Source organism: Manis javanica, chromosome 3 (genome assembly GCF_040802235.1).
Source record: "Manis javanica isolate MJ-LG chromosome 3, MJ_LKY, whole genome shotgun sequence".
In the NCBI taxonomy this organism is placed as follows: Eukaryota; Metazoa; Chordata; class Mammalia; order Pholidota; family Manidae; genus Manis; species Manis javanica.
Window position 1 is genome coordinate 10806731 of NC_133158.1, and position 26911 is coordinate 10833641.

General features: G+C 42.6%; 1 protein-coding gene across 7 annotated transcripts in view; it reads right to left on the reverse strand.

Moving 5' to 3' along the window:
* The window catches only part of CADPS (calcium dependent secretion activator), a 428787-nt gene that overhangs the window by 154484 nt on the left and 247392 nt on the right, over positions 1–26911 (reverse strand). For all 7 annotated transcript variants that reach the window (XM_073230819.1, XM_073230820.1, XM_073230821.1 and 4 more), the window contains exons 8-10: positions 20786–20925; positions 11079–11145; positions 1120–1228 (exon numbers count right to left, since the gene is read on the reverse strand). In XM_073230819.1, the coding sequence (XP_073086920.1) occupies positions 1120–1228; positions 11079–11145; positions 20786–20925 (316 nt within the window). The remainder of the gene's footprint in view (positions 1–1119; positions 1229–11078; positions 11146–20785; positions 20926–26911) is intronic.

Here is a 26911-nt window from a genome sequence, read left to right on the forward strand (position 1 = left end):
TTCAAGGGAGAGCCTTTAATACGTGCCTTATGTGGTCAACTCTACGCCATGTTCTGGCAGGATGTTAATTACCTATGCAAGTCCAAGGGCGGGAGCCAGTCCAAGTCACTCGGGGTTGGGATTCTGAATGTGATAATTTCCCTGAGCGGGCTGGGACTAATGCCTTTCCAGCCACACCTTTTCAGGTTAATAACTCATATTCTCTCAAACTCTGTTTTTCTTTTATGTGTATTTTGTTGCATGTGGAAGAGCAATATGGGAGTAGAAAAAAAGGTTTTGGGCCAAATAATGCAGTATGGTTGGAAATGCTTCCCTTGTGCAGATTTGGCATAAAAATAAACTTCTCTGGGAGAGGGCTGTTGGTGCTTGTTGTTCATTAATATGCTGAAATGATTTCGCACCCCCTACCCCCAATTTTGAAGGTTCTTTGAGGCCGACTTTTATTCATTTTTTCTGGGAAAAAGATAAAATAGGTGGGGGAGAAGTGTGAGGGGGCAGGATGAAGAACTTATGCAATGCAGAACTTATGAGAAATACTACTATTTGTGTGCTTCTCTTAGTTACATAACGCTTAGGAGCTCAGCCGCCTATACTTGTGGATTGGTGTCTTCTTAGGAAAACATTTGGGAAGGGCTTTCTTTTCCAGTGCAATCAGCTAACCCTGAATTATATGCAGCAGATCTGGCTGTACAGGGCAGACCCACTTAGATATGGGGACACAACACTTGCCAAGCCCACACATCACTGGTGGAAAAGAACACTCTTACACAGGTGCACACACACGCAGTCCTTGGGATACATACAGGCTTCTTTCTCAGAGATTTCAGCATTCTAGGGTGGGGCACATATTTGATGTGGGTACAGCTGTGTCAAAGAAAAATGTATTATGTTTCCTCTTTGGTTTCGCAGGGATCCCTTGAGTAAATAGAACCAAAGCCCTTGACTGGGATGGTATTTATTCAACCGGAATAGAAACTCTGTAAGATCAGGGACTATGGCTGTTGCGGTTACGTGGGAAACCCTATGAACTTCACTTAGTGCCCGGAAAATATCAGTTGATCATTGATTTGGGAAGGGGGGGTCATTTGTGGGTTCATGGCTTAAAGGGTGGGTGGGTACCTGGCTGGGGGTCAGTGTAATCCACAGTGTAGCCATCCAACTGTAGAAGCTCCTGAGGCTCTGCTTTTTTCTCCCGGTAACTGCACATGGCAAATGTGTACTGACTGACCTGAGAAAGAAAAGCACAGATGGTGAGACGGGTCCCCTAGAGCCCATCTTTCCGGAAAAAACCCTCCCATTTACCCATGTTCTTTTCCCTGAGGTCCTGCACTCAGGCGATGGGTTCAAATTGAGTTTTGCCACATCCTGGCTGTGTGACATTGAGCAAGTTACTTAGCCTTTCTGGTCCTCTGTTACCTCATTTGTAGATGGGCTAAATCTGAGAAACCACCTCCTCATTAACTTATTGTGAGGATTGCATGAGTACACATTGTGAAATGGACTTAGAATCTTTTTCTGGTGCTTTTATGTCCTTGATAAAATTTAGCTATTATCATTATTGCTGTTGTTTTAATTGGGTTAAGCTACATGAAACTGCCATTTTGTAGGAGTTCAAAACAGGTTGAAAGAAGCAGTTTTACAGGTTCTACCTAGTAGGACTGTGGCCCTGGCTGAAACTGCCATGCTCGCAGACACAACATAGGCCTTTTAATCAGAACTGAGGGATTTTTTTTTTAGCGTTTTATTTTTTGCAGGCCAATTCTCAGCATCAGGCCACGCGTTTTGTTTTCCCTCTTTCCTCCTCCTACTAAAGGAGTGTTTTTAGTTGCTTTGAAAAGTCTTCCCTTTGTCTCAAACGAGCGCAGGAGTGACATGCTGTCATAAGCAATGAGTGCTCGATCGCTGGGTGCCAGTCACAGTAAAGCCATCCTCAGCCTCCGATGGCGCAGCCCTCACTACTGATGTGGGTGTCCACGCCAGTGCCAGGCATGCTCTGCAGCTGCAGGCTGGCCTTCAGGACCCTGTCGCCACCGTACGCCCAGGCCCAGCATGGATACTTAGCATTTCTACATCTGGCTCAGATGCAAGGTGTCCGTGGAAGAGCGAGCATCCTCCGGGCTTTGGGCTCAAAGCTGGTGGGCATATTTACCATGCACGGATGTGAGATGTCTTGGGGAAGGAGTGCCACATATCTCATCTCTAGGTTCCCTTTATTAAAAGAGACATTTTCTAAAGTGAAATTTGATCCTTGCTGGGGACATTTTTAATTTTCTTCTCCATGGTGAGATTCGTCTTTTCTTTTTTTTTTAAATGGCCGTAAGAAATTGGCGCTCTCAGGTCTGTGACCTGAAGGTCCCGGAGGTGCTAGAAAGGGCGCAGTGGAAAACTGTTACCGATTGGCTTATCTATTGCTGCCCTCTGTTGGTTCTGCTGAAAACTTTCTTTATAATGCGTGTGGTTTGCAGAATCTACTCCTTACACGGCAAGGCCCTGAAGTCCATCAAGGGAAACAGGAGGTCGGATCACTAAGAGTACTGTTACAAGTGGACATGTATTATCCTTTGTAACAGCAAAACAACCAATAGCATTCCCTTCTCCTAAAAAGGAGGGTCAAGCGTGCAAGCCTGGGGGCCACATAGGCCCGACCTAAGTCTGAGTCCTCATCTGTTGCATCTTTTTATTGCAGGGGGATTAACTGAGCAATGAAGGGCCTTACACTCACTGAATATAAGTATTGATGTAAACAGTTCCCTTGCACTTGGCCCACAGTCTAATACAGGGTAGCTGAGTTGCTGTTTTTGCCAACTAGATTTAAATCCTTTGAAGGCAGGCCTTGGGAGTCATACATCTTGGCTATATTCCGCTCCTCATATGCAAAATCTATTGTGTAATGGGCATTCACTAAGTCAATCTGATTGCTTTTAGAAAGCTGCATATATACAGAGACTTAAATTCCCTCTCACATTTACATATATTACTCCAAGCACAGCACAAGGCCTTTTCAACTGGTTACTGGTCCCATGCGTTAACTGATTCCCCATGCCTCCTGGCATGATGGTGATCACAGATACTCTTGGAGTCGTTCTGCAGGGATTTTTACCTCTTTCTGATAATGTAAGAGATGATAAACTTTGTTAATATGATGATTAGCCAAAGAAATAGAGGGTTGCAGACACTCACTTGAGATCAGAAACATATCACAACAGAAGGGTGTTATTTCAAGATTCATGCATTTACTGTTACTACACACTTCGAGTTTTTAAATTTTTCCTCTTCTAGTTCAGGTGCTTGCTCCTTTGAGAGCTGCATGCTGCTGCCCTCTTCTGGTAATGATGCTGAACTTGTCCTGACCAGCCGGGCTAAATAAACTTGAGCTGGTTTATTAGGATCGTTTCAATTTGGGATTTGGTAACTTACTTTAGTGAAGTAAACGAGAGGAGAGGAAATTATTTCCCTTTGAATAGTTATAATTACTGCAAGTTTTGGGGGAACCTCAGTTTTTCTAGAGTGCTCGAACGGTGAGAGCAAAGGTTTTGGATTTTTGTAAGCTTCCTGAAGACATTACTAAGTGAAAGCTATTCCCGATGAAATGCATGTTAGTCACAGCAAAAGCCTATTTAAACTGTATTTTGGTAAAAACTTAATGGGATAGTGAGTACTGTTGTAATAATGGCATAGAAGAATCTGGAAGACATGTTAGAAGTCGGAGTTGGCCACCCCTACCAGACATGCTGGCCTAGAACACCAGAAACATAGAGATCGAGCCATCTCAAATGACCACCAGACATTTGAAATTGCACTTTGGTGAAAGGGCTTAAAGGACTACAAATTTTTTTAATCTTTGGGATTTCAGCTAGTATGTATTTCCCATGGAATCACAGAATGGGCTGTTGGCTCAGGGTTCAGTCTTCGAGGTTTTGTTTTAAAGGTGGCTGGACCACTGATACAGAAGGAACCCCTAAGCTCATGTCCAGCCCCTATTTAAACTAACAGAAGTTTAAAATAGTGTTTCTTAAAAGCATACTGAGGCCGCCTTCATTACAGTGTGTGGTAGGGTTATAAATATGCAGATCCTATAAATTTATAAGATTAACAGAACTTCAGGTTAGGGTGGGCATCAGGAATCTATATTTTTCATAGTTGTCCTAGCTTTTTCTGAATGCACATTAAAACTTGAGACCTACTGTTTAAACTTAAGGAACTGTCAAGAAATTTTCAGGTTGCCCCCGAATTTCAATTATATTTAGCAACTGGAGTTCAGTTATGAGATAAGAGGGTCAGTCTTTCCTTGTCCTTGACTTTCCCCTCTCCTTCTTCCCACCACCTATAGACTACAATACTTGAATGCACACCTAATGATAGAATGCGTTTTGTCTAAATCCCTTTACTGTCATTCTTTGAGAATGACTCAGCTATTATTTTTACTGAACCCTGGCCACTAGCCCTTGCCCAAAGTTCACGTACAGACATTTTAGAAAAGTTTTTCATTTATGGTAGTTTAATTAATTAGCTCATTCATTCATTTAACTAATACTTGGTATTATGTTTGGTGCTGGAAATATAAACATATACAAAACCGAATGATTCCTGCCCTCATGTCTAGTGGGAAGGTAAACATTAATCCCATTACCTCAGAAGGATATAACTCTAATGGTGATAAGCATAAAGAGAGAGATACATGGTACTCTAAGAGCTTGGGGATTTAGTCTACTTGAGTGCTTGGAAAAGGTTTTCATGGGGAAGCATTGACTGACTGAGCTGAGACCTGAGGATGGGAGAAAATTTTCATGATGTGAAAAACACAATTCCTGGGACTACAGGTCATTTTTACCGTGACCTGGCTGTGAATGAAGGATCACCGAGTCTAAATCTTAGACTCTTGACTGACGCTGACACAAGGGCTATTTGGTGGAATAGCAGGAAAGAAAGGTTTTGGAGGCTATACAGACCTGAGTTTAATTCTCAGATTCATTATTTTCCAGGTGTGTGACCCGAGGCAATCCAGTTAACTTGCGTGGGGGACTCAGTTTCATTATTTTAAATGGAGATGATGGTAACACCCAGAGGGACATTTCTTATGTTTGCATTCAGAGCACTTATTTCCCTCTGGTAATCGAATCTTGATTTTCCTAGGGGAATCACTGTCTTCTCCGCTTTCATCCCCTAGAGTCTGCATGGGGCTAAGCACATGTCTAGCTGAGGTAGGGTGGGTGGGATATGTGACCCAATATGACCCAGGCAGGGCCAATCAGCTGGGCAGGTCCTTGGCTGCAGTGATTGGTGCAGGGGTGGGCCCATGACCACACGGGGCTAATGAGAGCTCAGTCAGGGCCGCTGCTAGAACTACTGGGAACGAAGAGTTTTCTTTCCTCTGAGGCTGCTAAGCTGTTCTAAACCCTGACCTGCCAGAGTCCATTGCATGGAGAGAGCTTGCTCGACGGGGAGCCAGGTCAGAGGAAAGCCCAGTCAAGAGATAGTATTGACAGACACACTGAATCGTAATGGCTTCGGTTGAGCCCCAGACCTAGCCATGCCAGAAGACTATTAAATTGCTATTTTAATCAACTAACCAATACGATTCTTCCCCCTTTAAAACCTAAGTTAGTTTGGGCTGTTTGTCATTTACAACCAGAATATAAATATAAATGTCCTTTAGGACAACTGTGAAGTTGAATGGCAAAAATGAACATTCATTCAGAGTTATAAAATCACTCAAGTACTTATGTCTTCTAATTCATTTTTGTGGTTGACTTATTTTAATATTGTTTACTGGGTGACAACTGCTGTATTCCATGGCATCTTATATTATCTGACAATATTTTTTTTTTGACAATATTTTATCTCATGCAGATTTAGTGCTTTTTCTGAAAACTGTAACAGTTTTAGTCATATTATCTATAGGGAATCAGAAATAGGATATGGATTTAAGGACCACATTGTTTCTATCTGAGGTAAGGTAATTGAGTTCTAGAACATGGTATACATATAAATCTCTTTGGAGCCCAGTCCCACCCGAGTGCCTGGAGTCACGGGAGGCATATGGAGTCAGAAGACCTGTGTTGGGTTCCACGTGGGCTGCTAATTAGCCTCTGACCCTGGGCAGGTCAACCACACTGAGCCTTGGCTTCCTCTAATGTGAAATGGGGTAGGACTTGTCCTCTCTGTAGTACAGAAAGGTTGTCAAGACCAAAATGACGTACACTTTGTAAACTCTTAAGAAACTATATAAATATAAGCAATTGTTAGCATTATTACAGGAACTAAAGAATATTATGGTGGAGCTAGAAGGGGAAAAATGTCTCAAATACTCTGGCTTAAGACCAATGAGAAACTGATTTTAACCAGAAATTTGGGGGGCATAGAAGAAAAACATTCAAAAATTATAGAGATGAGGCTTTCTAACCTGGTAGGATGATAAGCTGGCTGCTTCTGTCCCTCCCCCGATACACGGGCGGTGGGGAGCTAGCAGTGGAGCTCTGTGGAAGTGGTACCTTTATCATTATCATTGGTTTCGTCACAGTTCCTAACAATGATAATCAATGTGCTTGGTCCTTACCATGGCTCCTGGCTTTAAAATGAGTTTACCAAGCAATTTCTTAACTTAGGATGATGAGGACTCATTTCCCCTTAACCCTTGGGTTAGGGTTCACAGCCATGTTTTTAGGGAACAAATTGGAATATGAAGGAACGTAGCTGTAGGAGGCCATGTAATGTCATTTGCATATAACCAGCTGTTTCATTACTCTGATGCTCAGCTTCACGGAGAACCTCAACTCTGTGAGGGTGTGGTCTACAGGGTATGGGAGCCTTCACTTTAAAAGGGACACTGTCCGCTGAGGCAGTGTTCTCCAAAGGTGGTCTCTGGACAACCTGCATCAGTATCTCCTGTTGTGCATGTAAAACAGATTCCTGGGCCTCATCCCACACCCACTGTGTCAGAGTCTTTTGGATGGTGCTTCACGGTCTGCATTTTAAGCAGTAGCTACTGCAGGTGATCTAGGCCCCTGCCTGCCGAATGCTGTCTGATTGTGTAGGAGGACCACTTACGTCTCTGGCACAGAAACACCCTGCAACTGCCTCATTCCTGTCACAGGTGGTGGGGCAGACTCCAGCCACTTCCATAATTTTAAACCCAATCCTTAAAAACAGGAATTGCTGCTTTGGTTCAACACCCCCCTGAGGTCTCTAGCTAATAGGAAATCCATTTACAATCTTTGTCTCTAGCTAGTAGGAAATCCATTTACAATCCATCTTTGGTTCCCCAAGGTAGGAGCGCTAAGAGGAAATCTCAGGGAGATTTTAAACAATTCTGAGTTACAGACAAAAATGTAAACCCTGTGTGTGTGTGTGCGCACATGCATGCATACGTGTGTGAGAGAAAGGCAGGGGCAGGAGGGGAGATGGTTTTGAGGAGACAGGTATTGGATGTGCTCTCTTCCAGTGGCATTCACAATTGTTCTGGTAATTATGTGCTGCAAACTTTCTAGAAGAAACGCTCTCAGAGATCTAACACCTGAGGGTGAAGGAGCGGACGGTCACTAAGTCACCTGGATAGACACGCTTCCTGTGTGGCGGCTCCACACCGTCCTCCACAGAGCTCTCTGGCGATTTGGGGCTGGCTTCGGGGATCTGCTTCCTTCCCCAGAGCCCTTGTCCTTCCCCAGATCTGACCAAGTAGTTCTCCTGGTTTTACTTTTGTATTTTGAGTTTCAGTGGAAGAGTCTGGGAGCTAGAAATAAACCGGGGATCATGTGTTTGTACAGTTGACTTCAACACTGTGTTATGGCTGTTTGGTGGTGAGTGGCGCTGCCTGGGCACCATCCTTCTCTTCATGCCGCCTGGAGGATTTTTGCTTCCACTGAACTGTGCCAGGACTGGTGGCCTTGAACTTTTCTCCTGCAACTCTGTTGGCATTGGGGTTGTTTCAAAGGGAGTAAGTTTTGTTTCTTTTTTGTTTTGATAATGCACCTGTAAATGTGATCATTTAAACAATAAAGAAGAAAAAAGGGGAAGAATCCAAAAATAACCCGGTGTTTTGTAGGTAGGCCACCAAAATTGCTTTTAGTCATTGTTGTGGTGAACAGGACAAGAAGGGAAACAGAAGGCCTGAGTTCTCACCCTGGCTCCCAGTCCCTGTGTGATGGTAGGGCCGTCATGTCACCTCTGCAGGCCACAGAGGTTGTGGAGGGAAGAGTCGGATTTAGGTTGAAACAGAAGGTTTAATTTGGTAGATCAATGTCGCCCATGTACCTCAATGGCTTGTGAAAGTTATGAGAATCACATGAAACCCTGAAATTCTTATCTTGTGCCCTTCTAGGAAAGATGCTGAACTTTAGATGGGCTATGTAGGCCCTTTTATGATTCTGACTAGTGAGCACAGAAATTGCTTTTAGCTATTGTGCATTTTGGATCGTCTCTTGGTGGCAGGCTCAGTGCGATGGCCCTAAAACATCTGTGTTCTAGCTGTACTGCCTAAAACATGTTCTCCTTTTTGGTTCAGTACATATTGTACAGACATGGCTGCAGTGATATTTTCAGCACATTTTTTTTTTCCTGAAGAGATCCTGCCCCACTTCCCCTGCCTAAAATCTCTCCCAGAGTAAGAAGTCAACTGCATCTCCTCAGTAATTTGTCATTTCAAAGATTCTTAGAGAAAAGTCGTGTATCCAAGCACAGCAATAACTGGCTAACACTCCCCAGACCATAAGATCTTCCTTTCTCAGAAACATTCCAGGCATAGCCTGGGCCTGTCTTCTCTCTCTTCCTTTTCCTTCTTTCTTTCACCAAACATTTCCTGAATCCCTGTGCCAGGGACTGAGCTAGACGATGTGTAAGTATGAGGTGGGGGAAAGTGGGAAGCACATAGAGATGAATCAGAAACTGGCCTGGCCCTGAAATCGCACACAGTCTACCGGGGCAGGCCAGGCTGACTCTCAAGTGCGTCTGAGAGAGGCCGCCGTGCCAAGTGAGAGGTGCTGAAGGGGGAGAGCCAGGCATTGTTCAGCCCTGCCTCTTTTGATGTATTTTGTCTCTTCATTTATACTGTGCTCTCTTTTGAGTTAGCATCAGCTGATTTTGCTTGCCCAGCATCCATTTCTCCTTCTGGTAATGGCATCCTGATTTTGCACTGGAGACAGCTTAGTAGGACGTTAATAAAAGTGCCGTGGCCTGCCCCTGCTGAAAATTGGCTGTGTGACCTAAGCTGAACCAATCCAATTCTCCCTTTCTCTCATTTGGTCCTCGAGTGGAGATGCAGGGGTAGAGAATGGTCAGAGTCGACTTTGTCTTACGACCGCATTGATGATACTGGCGATGATTACTACCACCTGGATTTCTGGAACTACTCTGGGTCCTGTCTGTAACAAGGACCAGTCATTCAGCTTTTTTAACGATTCTGTGAACTACCCTCAAGAGCTTTCCCATTATTATTATTATTTTTTACTTATTTATAGATTTGTGCATTTGTTTATATATTAATTACCTTGAGTCTGTTTCTGATGTTTGGTACATAAAGATACCCATCTGGAAGTGAGAGATCATAGTTCCTCTTTATGACCTACTAATGTGCCCTACACAAAGTACGTACTCAGGAAATATTGATCAGTTGGTAACCTGATAGGATGAAATGTCTTCCATTACCTACTCATGGATTATTTTGGGGATTGGGCATAATTCCAAAATTTCTCATAGGTGAATCTCTTTTAAGGCTTTGGTGTAAACTGTAGCAATCATGAAAGCAAAGATTACCTCTTGCTAATAGCCAGAGAGTGCATTTCACCTTAGTGGCACAGTAGAGACTTGTAGTTCTACAGAAAGTGTAGTCTTAGAAGCTCAGGGTTGGTAGAATTTTCAAGACCATTTAGACCTAAAAGGCAGTTGCTTTATAGTGAGGTTTTAAAATTGGTAGTGCTATAAATACTAACAAATAATTATAGTCAATACATTCAGTAACCCAATTAATACCTTTAGTCACTGAATTATATGTTGAATAATTTTGTGGCACCTTTCACGGTACAGCATAAATTAAGTTTTTGCAAATGGAATTATAGTTTATATGCTCTGGTGGAGCTTACAAATTAAAAAGAGGTAATGGCAAAGTCCTTTGTAAACTGAAAAATCCTGAGCAAAGATCAAACAAACCAAAAAAAAAAAAAAAAGCAGGGGGAGATTTCCAAGGACATGTATTACTTTTTTTGGTAATTTTTTCTTAAACACTCAAGACAGCAAAAGCACTATTTATATATTACTAATGTACTACTGATATCCATATCTGTATCTGTAGATACACAGATGTTCCTTGCTGCATGGTTAATACTCCCAACTGAGGAAGCCCAGAGGTCCCTCAGAAAGGAAAATTCTATAGGCATTTAAGCCAGAGCTGTAAGTACAAACACGGAAAAGTGTCTACAGTGATTTTTGTTGTAAAAAAAGAAAAAGCAAGGTGCAGAACAACAGAAAGAGTTTGGTTATTTAAAAAAGTCTATCTGGAAAGATATATTCCAAACTGTTCAACATAGTTACAGGAGGTCAGTTAAGATTTTAGGAAGCCACAGGGACAAAAGAAAGTGCTCCCCTACAGGTAATTCAAAATCAAACACATTAAACAGTAAAACAGATGTAAAAAATCCAACTAAATTCTGAGTTTTCTCATATTGAGTATCTTAGTACCTTTAGAAATAGAAAGTTATACTAAAACAATGTTAATGTCCCTATTGCATTGCATTAATCAGGCACTGTTTGCTTTCTCCCTGGGGTCCTCCATCACTGTCAGGGGGAGGAGTTTATTTCTCTTATCTTCTATATTCTTAGAATGATAAAATAACGAGCATGTATTATTTTTTGAATTTTAAAGTGATATAAAAAAATAGGAAAAGGAGCACAAAGGAGCACTCTGGGTGCTGGAAATATTCTACATTCCTCTGAATGGTGATTGTATGGATACGTAATGTCTAAAAAATCATTTAGCTGAATTCTTGAGCTTTGCATACTTTAGGTAAGTTCGACCTCAGTTAAAAAACATTAATTAATCCTATCAAATCTTTAATATGGATGGCTCTTAAGACTGAGTGAAGAGTTACCTGCACCAATACAAAAAACCTTTTCTTCCATCTCTTCCAGACATTCTTACCAATGGCCCATAAATACCTAAGAAAAAGGAAAAAAGACCAGAGTTGCATTAATGCTCAAGCAAGTGCACTGCTTAATTCACTATATCATAAAGCTTAGTTCTCATAAACAAAGAAATGCACAGTCTCAGACACAGCAGATTTTGGAGCTGTGTGGTTGATAAGGGACAGCAGGCAAGGTTCGTTTCCATTTGTAGGAGGAACTGTAGTTCATCATCAGACTTGACTTAAAATTCCTTGATTGATTCCAGAAAGAAGCTTGGAAAATGTTACATTGTTACTTAATTTATATATGTGCTAAAAGTCTTTTAGGTAGGGAAACTCCTGAAAGGTGTTGCAAAAGAGAGAAAAAAACGAGAGTGCTAATTCTCACAACTCCAACGCTCAGCTTTTGTTAGGTCTCATTAGGAAAATCTTCCTTTACCTTTTTTTGCTGTAACTCAAATGCAGGTGTATAGTACAGGAAGGAAGTTTCAAGTCAGCACAGAAAAGTCCTTCCCTAAGGTGCTTCCATTAGTGGAAATTAATCCTGATTGAGTAATTGAAAAATGAAATAAAAGGGGAGGTTACGGACTAGGCACAGCTCAAAGCAGGATTCACTTATGAATTATCCCATCGCCCTGTGGACTGCTGCGTGTTGAACAGGTGGTGATCAAGGAAATGAGGCTGTTAGTTTTCAGGCTCTCCTGGACAAAGTGAGGAGAGATCTGGTCACACTCAGATACATTCAAATGCTCGAATTCCAAAACTGGTTTTACCTGCTAACAAACCCAAGCGGACAACTTCCAAATCCTTGTTTCATCGAGAATCATCCAGAATTTCCACTTTGGAACACAAACCAGAATGCACCTAATTAGAATTTATAATGTTTGACAAATTGCAGTTGATCACAGGAGTGGCAGGTGGCCAAAATCCACTTAGACATTCAAGGCAGAAACGCAGGTGTCATCCCGGGTCTTTCTGTTTCCTCACCTCTGTTCCTCATTCGCTAAGTGCATTTGACTTTTACCTCCTGCAAAGTTCTTCACTCTGCTGCTCAGTTTTTCCACTTCACCTCCATTCAGTCCCAGCTGCATTTTTTGTTTCCATGAACTACAGAGGGACTCTTAATGGGCTTCAGGGACACCAGGATGATTTTCATCTTCCTCCTGGCCGCGAGATGGATCCTACCATCTGCACATGCCTTTTCCTGCTGAAACTCTTTCAGGGCTTCTCACCTGTTCATGTGAATGGAGCCTCTCACTTTGGCCACTCACATTCCACTTGTAGAATTTATCCCACAGCTGTCTACCTGTTCTATGGTTTACCTGACATTCTTCTTTAACACAAATTTAGAAAGAGAACTTTATAGTATAGTCTTCATAGATGAATTATATATTATTTAGCATACATTAAAAGACATAAGTAACTATTTAACTAATACACGCTTATCTGCATATCACTAAAACAATCTTGTGTACCATCAGTGGTATGAATACACTTAGGGAAACCTTAGAGACAAACCTACAGAGAAAAATCCAGCATCATGACGCTGCTCTGAGAACCTCTTCATTTTCTGGCCCTGCTCACCCTCTAGGCTTACCTTCTACAGCTCCTGACCACACCATAACATTTCACACCTCCGTAACTCTGCCCATGTTAAGCTGCCTGGAATACCCTCTACTCTTCCTCAGTTACCATCTTGGTCTTGATGTCATCGCCTCTTGGATCCTGTAGGTGAGTGTGCTGTCACAACGGTCACAGCTGTGACTTGTTTTCGTATTTACTGTTCCTATTGGACTGTGAGTTTCCTCGAGTGAAGGAACCTTGTTCCTTCTTTCTAAGTTCTCCTTCCTAAACCCCTAGCACAGAACCTTCTTCTTCTTTTTAAATTCCTAGCACAATTCTTGATACATGGTAGGGGGTCAATATATTTTTGTTATGTTTCCATTGTTTTTGAATGCCAGGCTCTTGGAAAACCAGAACAATCTTTATAAAGATTTCTGATGAGATTTTAAAACACTTCATACACACATGCAATCCACTGACAAGTTCTTTGAGTTTTCCATCCCAAATATGTCCTCTCTCTGTCTATCCCTACTGCTACTCCCCAGTCAGGTCACTACCAGGCCCACCTGGGCCAAGGCAACAGGCTCCTGACCGCCCCCCACACCCCTGTATTCACTGCTGTTTCTATACTCTACTCACTACACAGCAGACAGAGTAATCTGACAAATGGGTAAAGCAGACAATTAATACACTCATTCTAAATAAGGATGGGGAACTATGGAAGGGTTTTAAGCAGGGGAGTGACAGTTATATTTCTATTTAAGATGATCCCAGCGGCTGCTGGGTAGAGAATATACTATGGAAAGGGGCAAGAATATAGAATATGCTACAGAGCTCTAGCATAGAGAATATGCCATAGAAAGGGGCAAGAGAGAAGACAGGGAGATAGGTGCAGGCAAGAGAGAGAGGACAGAGGCTGAAGTGTGGCTGTGGCCATGGACATGGAAGGCTGGCTGGTAAGTTCATCAGCCCTGGGGCCAACACGGTCAGCTCCATTGCTATGTGGAGCACCTCTCTGTCCCGGCCAGTTCTCTCAACCTTCTTGACACAATAAATTAAAATGTTCATGGTGGACATGGATATAAAAGGGAGGCTTGGCCAGGGCTAAAGAGAGAGAGGACTTAGTGGCTTGTGATGTCTAGAGTACAGCCCCTCAGACTAGCTCCACTGGTTACTCTGAGATGCTGGGCAAGATGCGCAACTTCTTGGCGCTCTGGAACAAGAGTCAGGAATGGTTCCTCTTTCACAGGGCTGCTGTAGGCATTCAATAGGGCGATGCCTGTGAAGCGTAAGCATGAGGCATGGCAGGAAGCAGACCCACAACAAGTGTCAGCCTCAGTATAAAATATCTCTGTGTACAGAGGAAAGCATATCATTACTAGCAGAAAACAGTTAACATGTAAAGAGAAATCCCCTTGGACATATGTACATACGGAAATAGATGGAATAAAAGGTAAAGAAAGCGGGTGAAAAATGTTGTATTTTTAGTAGTGACTGGCAAGGTTATAACAGTCTCATGCTTTTCTGGAATTATGTCTGGCAGCTACTCCCCATTTTCTCTTCCCCCTTAACTTGAATCCCAATAAATAGATTAGAACCAGTGGACATGGCTCCTACATCTGAAGTGTTTATAGTTCGAATTGATGAAACTGGGAGGCCAACAGAACCCACAGAATGCAATGCTTCTTGAAACATTGACTTTCTCTTAATAATAAGAGTACAAGCTATGGCTTAGTGAAGTTTTACTAGTTTTCTGTGCTGTGCCAGACACTTGATATGAATTTATTATACCTGCCTGGACGGGTTAAGAGCTGGCCTCTGGAGCCATGTTGCCTAGGCTTGGTGTGTGGCCATGGGTAAACCAGTAAACTCACCTCTACCTCGGTTTTCTCATGCATACAGCAGGCACCTACTTCAAGGGTTGTTGTCAGAACTAAAATAGTTAGTAAGATACAAAGTACTTAGGACCATACATGGCACAAAGTAAACACTTATTATTAGGTCAGCAATTATGCTATTATTCCTGTTTTATAGCTGAAGTTAAGTTCATGGTGAATGACATGGCCAGAATTTAAACTCGGAACATTCTGGCTCTAGATTCCCAGGGCTATGCTTCCTCTCATTTTAGATGACAAGCTTTGGTTTTGTATTGAAATAGGAAAAAGAATTGCTGTTCCAATTGGACGGGGAGGGTTGCTGGTTAAAGGCTTCCGAGTGGGAAAGTGGAGTGGGATCAGAGAAGAATCAACAGTCCTCCTTGGAAGGTATGGGTTGGTTCTTGTGAAAGAGGAGCTTTCCCTCGGAGGTTTTCCTCAGAATTTATTGCTAATTTGGCACATAGCAGAAGGTGTCAAAACCGAGAGAAATCGAGGGCTGCAGCGTGCCGTTTCTGTCTAGTCTGCTCCGGCTCATAGTTCCTTAAGTTGAAACATGCTCACTAAACAGAATGCAAAGCACCTGGAGCAGATGGCAGCTCTGCCGTTGCAGACATACAGGTGGCTTCCTCTCTAGCTCCTCACACTACAGACAGATCTGTCTGTCTGGCCCTCCACTCTTTCTTCAGGCCATCAGGCTATGTGGAAATCTGGATTTACAAATAGATAAATCAACACTCCAGTGTAGTGAGAGGAGGTTTAGTTCAGCGGTTGCATCTCAAACTCAGTGTGGAAGCATCTAAGTGGAAATTCTGGCCTTGCCGTTAACTATCCTTTGACTTAGCTGCCCTGTGCCTCGGTTCTCTCAGCTATAAAATGGGGATAGGACAGGATGTCCTTCATGCTGTTGTGAGGACTGATGGAGAGGGTACGTGTCAAGTGTTTAGCACAGCACCTGACACACAGTAAGTACTTGGTAATGTTGGGCACTACTGCTGTTTGTCATTATTCTTAGCAGGAGTAGTAGAAGAAATAGTAGTTTTAGTAGGAAGAGTATATAACTACCAGCTTTGCAAAGGATTAATTTTTGGATTCTTTATTTGAATTTATGTTCAGCTTTTGGGTGGATCTATTGGGAAATAAAACAAGGTATACACATCTGGGTTTGAAGCTCCAGGTCACATGTTGCATCATGTACTAATGTATCCTTGCTTGTAGCATTTTGTAAAACCTATGCCACTGGGTTAATGAGATTCCTGTCACATGCTGGGGGTATTTTAGTTATTTGAGAGGCCAGAATGAACTACAAAGGATTAAACAGAAAAGAAGTAGATACACTTTGGTTTTCATGACACCCTTGGCCTCAATGGACAGCACCCATGGTGATGTTTTAACTTGTAATTTGGGTTAAAAAGGGACAGTTTTCCTTCATCTGACATTTTTGAATGTACATGTTAGTAACTCAGTTCTGTTTATTAAGTATCTTCTGTCCTTAGAACTAGATGTGCACACAGAGGATGCTCAATAACTATTCATGCAGAAATTTTTTTATTATATATCTTTTTCCATAATGCCCGAGTATGAACATCTAGTGCAGGAAGATGAGTACACGCTCTTTCAGGACACTTGCCAGAGTCACAAAGAAGATAAAATGCAATCATAGAGATATTCGATTAGTCCAAAAGAAGGCAGAAAAAGAGGAAACATGAAAAAAGATGAGATGGGACAAACAGAAAACAAATAGCAAGATGGCAAATAGCAACTTAATTTAAACATAACCATGTCAATAACCACATTTAATTTAAATAAGCTAAATATCTCAATTAAAAGGGAAAGACATTTAGATCAGATTTTAAAAGCTAGACCCAATGGTATGTTCCCTATAAGAAATGCACTTTAACTCTAAAAACAATAAATAGGTTAAAAACAAAAGGAGGGAAAAGAATTTACCATGCTAACATTAGATTTTTAACAATCTGGAATGGCTATATTACTGTCACACAGGATAAATTTCAGCACAAAGGATATTACCAGGGATAAAGAAGAATATTTCATAATGATAAAAGGGGCCAGTTTGTCAAGAAGCATACTATAACCTTAAATGCTTATGCATCTAATAACAGAACTTTAAGGATTAGAAGGATTTGGAAGATATGAACATTATCAACTAACTTTATCTAAATGACATATATAGAAAAGAAGCCAACAAGGGAGATGAATGGAGTCCTAAAAGTGTTTCATTGGTGCCGCCTTGGTAGTCTTGTTTGGGAGACTGTGCCAACTGAGTGGTACCTGGAGACTTGTGGGGAGGAGAAAGGACTATAATGGTTTTGAAGAACAAGAGTTCCAGAGTAGCGGCACAGCTAAGAAGATGGAAGAGGAAAGGGGATTTTAAGAAGCCTGGCCAAGACTTATTAACTCTATCTTCTTTAAGGTTTGTTAAAACATAGAAGGAAAATCAAAATTACTGTAAACTATTCCTGGTTGATGGACTGTGATTCACTGAATTAAAGTTTCAGGTCCTCAGTTAAGTTTGAACTGAAAAGAATAATGCAATTCTAGATGCCTCTCTGATGTGTACTCTGACTTGCAAGTCTGTCCGCCACTCTAAGCTCAGTTTCCATATTTGTAAAGTGGGGACTCATTCATTCACTTAATTCTGTAACAAACAATTTTTGGACTTCTACTATGTGTCTGGTCTTGTAGTAGCCACTTGAACAAATGAGACAAATGTCCCTGCTCACAAGGAACTCACAATCTAGTGGGGAACACAGACAACAAACTAAAAAACAAAGAGATATGTAAGATGATGTTAAGTGCTCTGGTGAAAATAAAGCAGAGTAAGAGAGAGACATAGAGGTGGGGAAGGAAAGGCACCTGATAAGGTAGACATGCAAAAATCAAGGCGAGCCCTGTGGACAGCTGGGTCAGGGAGAAGGGGTATTCAAGGCAGAGGAAATGGTGGGGACAAGGACCCTGAGGTGGGGGTGCACTTCAAGTTTTTGGAGAAGAGAAAGTAGGCCAGTGTGGCTGAAGAAGTGGTCGGGTCAGATAGGTAGTGGAATCCTTATTCCATATGGCCTTGTAGTCTGGTAACTGCACTGGATTTTACTCTGAATGAGATGGGGAATCACTGGAGGTTTTCTGGTGTTTTTGTGTGTTTTTTTTAATAGTCCTCAGGGTGGGAGACAGACTACTGGGAGGCAAGGACAGCAGTGGGGGGAGTGCTTACAAGTGGAAAGGACAGAGGCTTGGATTCGAATGGCAATATGGAGGTAGGATGAGAGGGTGAATTCTAGATTTATCTTGAAGGTGGAGCAAAAAGCATTTGCTGATGGTTGACATGAGGAGTGAGAGACACAGGGAATTGTCAAGGATGATTCCAAGGTTCTTGGTCTGAGCAACTGGGTGAAGGGAGAGGCCATTTATGAAGATGGGAGGATACTGTCTAATCCTTGTGAGGCTGTTTCAGGCATGAAAAGAAGAAACGAGAAACACATGTGAACACACTTCCTGAACTTGAAAACACCAAATGGATGTAAAAGATGAAAAATGAGAAAGTCATCAAGGAGGTTGCTAATTCTTAAATACTCCCAGATACTAATGTCTTAAGGACAAAAAGCAGTGTGATTTTCTCACTAAGATTTTTCTGTTTAATAAGGAAAGTTAGTCATTGCACCTTGAACAGCCAGCCCAGTGGCCAGTTCGGGGAACCACAGTCCACCAACAAGCAGTAATTCACAGTAATTCTAATTTTCCTTTTATGTTTTAATAAACATTAAAGTAGATATTATTTATGACCTCAGCCTTGCTTCTTAAAAATGCCTTTCTCTCCCTATTCTCTAAGCTATGACTGTTCTGGTATTTCTATTCTCCTTCCCCTCAATAAAGCTACTTTAAATTGAAATGAAAAAAAAATGTAGCCCATAATAAACATTTTTATTTTCCCCAAATCATCCCTTGAGCACCTAAGGCTGTTAACTCCTGATTTAGGCCACACTGGGTCTGACAGTGTTATTAAGAAATTCATTGTCCACTTTTCAGAACTACTTTAGGCCTTCCTGGTATATTTCCTGGTAGTCGGGTAATTTTTAAATGGCAGCTTAGTAATATGAAATAGCTGTGGGACCTGTTAGACGTGAGTTACATATTTCTTCTGTCACCTGTAGGGTCAAGGTAGCCTGAAATATATTCATAATCTTACAAATGTACCAACAGAAAAATTACTGAATCCTGGTCAGTCATTTCAGTTTCCAATAGAGTAAATGAAGAAAGTATGGGAAATGGGAATGTGTCCAACGGGGGTAATGATACCTATGACAAGTGTTTTCTGTGGGGATTAAATGAGAGGGTGTTTCTAAAACACCTAGTCAGGTGCTTCCAAGAGGTCTAGAAAGTAGGTTGAGCTACTGATCCCTTTAAGGAAGTTTTTTTAAAAAGCACTTTTGAGGACAGATACATTCATTTATGTTTTTGTTACCGCTTTCTCTCTCTGTGGTCTGTTCTACTGTCCTCATTTTTCCCTTTCTGTCTACCTCCACCCTGGGCATCTCACGCTCCGGTTACTTCAGCAACTATTGATTATTTATGAGCTAGTATTTTGCTAAAGATGCAGAATCTTTTCCTGTGTGCCATAGGGACTCTTTGTCTTGACACTTAGATGTTTACAACGAGGGGAAGAGGTACTGGAGAGCAACTACATCTAACCCTTTGGGAATATATGTCAGGAGTATGGTAAGACGGAGGAAAAGCTGACATCTGAAACATTTCATGAGACGTCCTCATGAGACACTAATTATATTGAGGAGCTGCTACCTGCCCTTCATCATGGATGACTGCAAAAGCATTGAGTGCAGCAAGGGCTGGATCACTCCTGCACAGCCTTCCCATGGCCACAGGCAGAAGAGTTTTGCCATGATCCCATCTCAGGCTCTGGGACAAGGTGGCTTCAAGATGGTGCCATGTAAATCCCCCAGGTCCAAGCCGGGGCTCGGGTGTAGGGATGGGTCCCAGCTCGGGAGAGACCTCTGCTTCCTCGGGAGTTCCCCATGCCTGACTCCATGTAGCGCCTTGCCTGGTAGGCACCTATCTTCCTCTGGAACCTTGAGCCTTCTTTACTCCCTGGAACCGCACAGTATGGCGGCTTGGGTGCTGTCCCTTCCTCTCGCCCACACGCCGCTGTGGTCCGCTCACCTGCTGAATGTGTATTCCTCGCCCTGGTCACTCCTTCCTGGATCTCTCACGGGCTTGTGTCTAGATCTGTCTGAATCAGTGGCTAGTTCTGGGACTGGGTTTCTGAATTCCTTAATCCCCTAGCACATATCAATCGTCATGTCAGTTTTACCGCTGTAACCCCTCTCATAAACACATACATCCCACAGAGAATTTATGAGATGTTTCCACTGACCAGAGGGGCTAAGCAGAATGATAGCCAGTTGGCAAATGGTACCTGCAGAATCCTTGGTAAACAATCCATTCCCTTCCGTTGGGTAAACAGTCCCCTATTCAGAGGCATATGGCCCAACTCTTCTCTATGATCACATTTTCTGAGAGAGTGGGGTCCGAGTAATTTAGTTAAATAGACTATGGCTCAGAACATACCCAGTTGTCAATACACATTTTCTGTACAATTCAATGGTTTGATTTGTAAAATACAACTGGACTTTACCTATTCTTTTTATCCTACTTGAAATTACTTAATTGCTCATTCCTCTCACACCTTAAGAAACTGAAGATGATTATACATTTTCTATTTTTTGGTCATTTATTTAAATGCTACAGTAAACACTAAAACTGATTCAATATGAATTGATTCTTTGAAGGTTGCAACTGCTCATACTTCCTGGACGTGGTTGTCAGTGAAGGTGCAAGTGAGTGATTTGTGGAGTATGAAGGCTTTAGATGCCTTTGAGAAAGTACACAAAATCAATAAAACCTCCTAAATCAGAATTGCCTAGCATGCTTCTGAGGAAGGTTTTGAACTGTACTGAGAATCCTATTGGAAAAGGAGAAGGAAATTATTCTACCTTGACAGCAGAATGCAAATACAGCAATCATTAGAACTGAAGAATTGAAGCTTATAATAAATATCAAGTTCAAGTATTGTAATAACCTTTCATGAATCCTTTATATTTCCTTCCACATAGTTCTCTGAAGATCACTGTCCTTTTTTAAAAAATATTTTAAGAAATGAATGGAGATGTGTCTAAAATTACCACTCGGAGAAGAAACACTTACCCAGAATGCTTCATGTTTTGAGGCTTATCCATTCTGACAGCAAGTTTGATTTTGAGGTCTTGATCAGGGCAGTTTTTGGAGACTGTCATTTTGTGCCACTCTGATTGTTTGGGGCTGTTCGGGGTGGGGTGGAGAATAACCTGTAGGAAAGAAGACAGCCATCTTAGCCACAGAATAGAAATGCTGTTACTGGCATGCTTTTACAGACCAGTATCTTTGCTGCTGAGAAGCAGGATGTCTTATAGCCAATGGGAAGGCAGTTAAATGAAGTGGAGGCCTGGCCATCAGACTCAAATTCAAGGCTCCATCTACCAACCACAGTTGCTTCATGCCAAGAAGCCTGACTAGAGGACAGAAATGGCATCCTTTTTCTCTCTTTTTTCCCTCCTTGGTTAATCCTGTAAAAGTAAGGATCATGATTTCTGTGATCCTACTTTAGTATTTTTCTTAAGTTCAGAAGTACTAAAGCGGCCCAGAAAAAAGAATGATCTCCACATACTGCTTTCTTCATATAAGAAGAGGGATGTACGAGAGGAAGAAATCTCCTTTCGTATCAGAGAGCACTTCTGGTCACTCATTTTTCCATTTGTCAGGATTCCTCCTATTTCAAGAGGAGAGGTCCCCTCAGAGGCTGCAGGGGAAGGTGGAGGGGACCTTATGTGATGGGTGGGAAGGGAAGGGACTTGCTTGTAGTCACACACTTCCCCACATGTGCAACTTATCACACAACACTCGGTGCTGTTCTGGCACAGAGGAACCGCGCACGGCCTGAAGAAGCCCCAGCTCTCAGAAAGAGCCTCTCCCCAGTGTGCCTCGGAGATGGACCTTGGATCTGGGTCTTCTGCCTCCGTCTCATTGTCTCAGAGGTTGTCAGGGAAGCAGGAAGTGAATAAGAGTTCTCAGGAGTCACATGCACTCAGGGAGGAGTGAAATATTTGGAAACTCCCCTAAAGGAGCATGAACTAAGTATAGGCACAACAAGACCCGGGCTCGCTGAGACTGCTTCTGCAGTGGCAGAATGCCCTGGTTTGTCACATGCTGTTCGGGCTCTGATGTCAAAGCATCTCTTGCTCCAGGTGCAGAGAAGGCAGGCTCCTTTCCTGGCCTCCTTCACCTCTGGGTGGGGGTGGGAGAGGCCCAGAGTCTCAGGTGTGGGCACTCCAGCCTCAGGTGCTGTGTCAGTCTCATGGCTGTCAGGCAAGCTTGGCCCATGCTTGGAGGGTGGAAGCGTATGGCTTCCTGTGTGATTGGGGAACAAGAGCTTGGAGAGGAATAGGAGACCATGGGAGAAAAACACCGTAAGCCCACTTTGACATCCTTCATTCGTGCTGATTTTTCACCCCTTCTGACACTTTTTTTCCCCATCGGATTCTCTTCAATGAAGGAATTTTTTTTTTGACTAAAGACAAAATTTGAGTCTTCTCAATGTCTTCTGACATGATTGAAATACAAGATGGCCTGATTTTTCAGACCAGAGGCTGTCAAAGTTTTTTCTGACCATTCCCTAAATCAGTAAAACATTTTTGAGCAATTTGCTCAATGTCTGTATATATCACTATCAATGTAAAAGTATATTGCCCTCAATACATAAATATCAGTAAAAACATTATATATGCTTACTTTGTATTAACAGGTTACATTATTATATACATCATAAAATGTACACAAGTATAGAAATCTGAAAATGTGCTAAAGATAAAAAAACTGTACTTTAAAATACTCTGCTAATTGTGGTAACCTGTTAACATTATCAGCTGTATTTGAAGGTACCATACGTCTTTAGGGCCAGGCTCATTGTTAGTGACACTGGATGCAAATCTGTCATTCAAGTAACCTTGTAAATAATTTCAGAACATCATGACTGACTTCTGACCCAACCTGGTTCCACTGGTGCTGTTTTTATCTCATGATGTGGGTGACAGAACCCCTAGCAAGACTGATGTCAGCTCTACCACTGTTACATTGTTTGCCAGGCTTGCCTTACGAGTATTGTCATTAAGTCATAGCTCTTCTGTAGCAATCTTTTTAGGTATTTGTTCATTTCGTGAGGGTTAACTCAGTTAAAATTCTATCATAAAATGTATAAACTCACTTAATTGGAACTATCGAACTGTGATGTGGCATGGGAAGTAAATGGGTAAGTTAGGGTGCCACTGGGGGGCGGACACCTCTCCCTTTCCTCAAGTAAATGCCTGTTCCTGTATGTCAGTCACATCATGTTCCGGATCCCAACACCCCAGCCTCTGGGAGATGGAGAGGAGGGGCTTTTGCTCCAGGGAAGCTGACCCTCTTTCCTGAGCTGGTTTGGCCTGATGGGTAAAGAAAAGGGGATGTCCTGGGAGGCAAGGAAGGGGAGGGACTGGTAAGAGAAACCCCAGGCAGGGACAGGCAAGGCCCTGGGCTTCCTTCTGCTCCTGCCTGTTTGGCAAAATCAGAGCAGGAGCAGTGCTCTGGGCACCCGGAGCTCATTAGCAGGCCTTCCACCATATGGATTCTGGGCACGTTTCCCACTGGCAATATGGGGTCCATTCGCTGAAGCAAATGGCCACAGCTCATGACTGGCCACTCCACAAAGACTTCTTCCCCCATGTGGTAGCTCCCTGGGGAGACCTCCTCTCCTGGGTGGATGGAGACAGGTCACTGCAGCTCCCCTCCATCTTCATCCCCACCCTGCTATGTGCCTGGCGGGTTGACGACACCTTTGTATGTGTCAGCCCTGCTGAATTATTAGGGTCCTTCTGGGTGCACGTGAGCCTCGAGCAGTCCAGACACCTCATCAGGACATTCCAGGCTGATAATCAAGCACTTTTTCATCTCAGCCTAGGCCCATGTGTGCTGTGCTTTGATGTGGTGATGCTCATGTGAACACAACCCACCCCTGTAGTAAGCTGCACGCCAGCCGGCCCCAGCTTCTCTTAGTTACCTGGGTGCACGGGCAGGTCCTTCTCAGGAGGGGGGTCTTAACCTAAGTCTTTACCTGGCTGATCCCCTCCAAGACTTAGCCTGTATTTCCCTGCCTACCTCTGCATCCCTGCTGGGACAGCATTCCCTGCCCCTCAGACTAGATTACGTCTCCATGTTACATGCTTCCCAGTGACCCTTCTCTAACAGGCCACTTACCACACTGCACTCTATAATTTCTAGTTTTTGTGCCTACATCCCTTAGTGTTTTGAGGTTATGAGTTGTTGTCTGTCATTCCTGTTTGCTTTGTGCATAGCTGGATGATGGGACACAGTGGGCCTGCAATCATATTCAATGGATAAACGTTTGATTATCCTGTAGTGCTGGCAAGGGTGTGGGGTAACAATCATGCTTTTAGGCCTTCTGTAGCAGTATAAATTGGTGTATACTCTGCAGGGTACAATTTGGCAGTATCTGTCAAAGTTTAAATTTGATTCAGCAAAACATTTTTTTTGGAATCTATCTTCTATGTACATGTGTATGTGCAAAGAAATAAATTCAAGGTTACTCACTGAAGCACTGCTTATACAAAGACTGAAAACCATCTAAATAAATTATGAGGGATTTATACAGTGCAGTGCTATATGCACTGTGAAAACAGGAGGCAAGTCAGTTTGGGGTGATACGGACTAATTTCCAAATATACTGATATTTCAAACAGTGCAGAACAGTATGCATCCAGTAGCATCCAGTTGTGCACTCTCTCTTTTTTAAGACAGATATGCACACAAATGGTGTATATGCTACACTCGTCCATGCGTAGAATATTTGGGGAAGAATATGTACACAATGAATTGAAAACAAAGTTTTTCTTCAGGAACGGATAGTAGGGCAAGGTGGAAGGGACATTAGTCTTCACACTATATTTCACTACATATATATATATTAGCTTTTTCTTTTTACAATGTGCATGAATTATTTTTTCAATTAAAAATGTCAATAAGATGAAATAATAAAGATGGAGCAAACTAAATATTGTCGAATGAATGAATATAGCACCAGGATTTCGATTGTGGTTGTGTCCAGCTAAGCCTGGGAAGAATTAGAGCATAGAAATACTCTCCTGAGGGGTGAAAGGAATCACTTTCTGGACTGTGGCCCCCCCCCAGAGGCTGTCTGGGCAGGTGCTGCCAGCAGAGGGCGCCTCAGCCAGCACAAGGGCCAGGCCAGCTCCACTGTGATTGGAGGAAAGTTTCTTTGGCAGTAAGGAAAACTAGTAATTGGGGGCATATATAATGAGGCTGGAGGAAGGAATGAGTTATTAAGAAATGAGGAACTGTGTGGGGCTGTGGCAAGCTAGTGGCCTCCACCACAGCAGCAGAGCACAGGGTTTTATTTTTGCATAGGGACCACAGGCCTGGCGATGAGTAGACATCATTCCTGGCAAGTTACTTCCTCTGGATCCCGGAACCCATCGTACAAGAGGGGTAATAACTCATTAGGGTTATTAGGAAGACAACACCATCCTCAGGACAGAGGTCTGGCCAACGGTAACTGTAGGACGCACTGGCCCCCACTAACTGGGTGGCTCTGGGGAAGTTTTCTGCCTTCATGGAATCAGTTTTCTCATCTATAACATAAAAGGGTTTGACTAGTCCAGTGGTTTTAACTTTTCTGAGTGGAAACAGCTTTGAGAAGCTGGTGAATGCTTTGGACTAGTGATTCGAGAGAAATGCACAAATGCCCCCCACCAACATTTGCAAACAATTTATGGGGGCTCCTGGGTTCTGTGGAGCCCCCATGGATTCAGGTTGAGCATTCCTGGACTTTTCTATTTAACTCTAACATCCTGGGTCTCTGAGACTCTCATGATTCTTGACAAGCTTTTTCATGGAAAAAGAAAATTTTGAAAAAAATAAAAATAAAAGGCAGGCTACTCAGCTCCCCACCCCCAGCCTATGTGTGTCCTTCTCTCCCTAGGGACAGAAATGAGTACTTGTCATTTCTCAAAGAGAACAGCTAAACCTCTTCTTTTCTTTCTTTCTTCTCCTTTTTGGGGACTTGGGTGTGGGGGAGGGTTGGGGCAATCTTTTTCCTGTTAGCCTTTTGACTTTTTGTTTTATTTCCATCTGTGGTCTATGTCTTAGTAGTATGATTCTAGTTCAGTTCTGCAGATGAAAGTCAGATTAAGGATGTGAAAAAAAGAAAACATGGTCTGTGTTATTGCTGGTATTGTTAGGCATGTGTGTTTGTGTGCTCTCATTATTCTACAGATGACATATTAGAAGTTGAGGGGTTAAATGTCTTGGCTAACGTCACACAGCTTTCCAAAGGGATAATGCATTCCACCAGTTGGAAATGAAATGTACTGAGAGTCTATGTGGTGGGTTCTCTGTATAGGGTGGTAAGCAAAAGAGTTAGGGTTCCACTCCCATGGGACTTTTATAGTCCAATGGGGGAGACAGAAGCCATGACGTCTGTAAATTCCTCTCTCTTTTTGTCACTGGTGATAAATTCAGTGGAGGCCATGAACAGTGACTCAGGCAGCGAATGAAAGAGACTGCCTAGTCAGGAGAGGGCTCTTTGAGAAGGTGGGCAGATGACACGAGTCTTTGTAAGCTTTGCTAGAGTTCAGATTTTACTTTAAGCAGTGTTGCATTATGTGAGCATTTTAAGCTAGTAAGTGACAAATCCAGCTTGTGTTGTGAAACCAATGGCTGTTTGGTGCAAAGTTGACAGCTGAAATTTAAGAAGGAATGTCTTTGTTATCTCAGTGGTACTCTGAGGAACAGGTACCAGCCCTTGGATGTTTCAGAAATTTGGGGGATGTTTCTGGTTGTCAAAATAATTGGTGCAGGGCTCTGTTGGCACTGAATGGGCAGAGCCCAGCCATACTAAAATCCTGCCATGAGTGAGATAGTCTTCCCAGTGGAAAATCCTCCTGAATTCCAGCTGAATTTTGAATATTCCCACTAGATATGAATGGAGGGGGAACACCTGTATATAATGAACAGCATCTAGATCCTAAATCTTTCTTATATATATACTCAAAGTATTTTGGCCCTTTTCCAGAGAAGTTAAGGAAACTGTTACTAAGACTGCTTTACTGTTTCAAGAAATCAGTTTACCAATACTCAGGCTTTTGGGGCCCCTCCTTGCACAGTGGGTGTGGTAGATGTCATTGTCACAACGACTCTCCATATGAGAATGAGGAAGCCATCCCT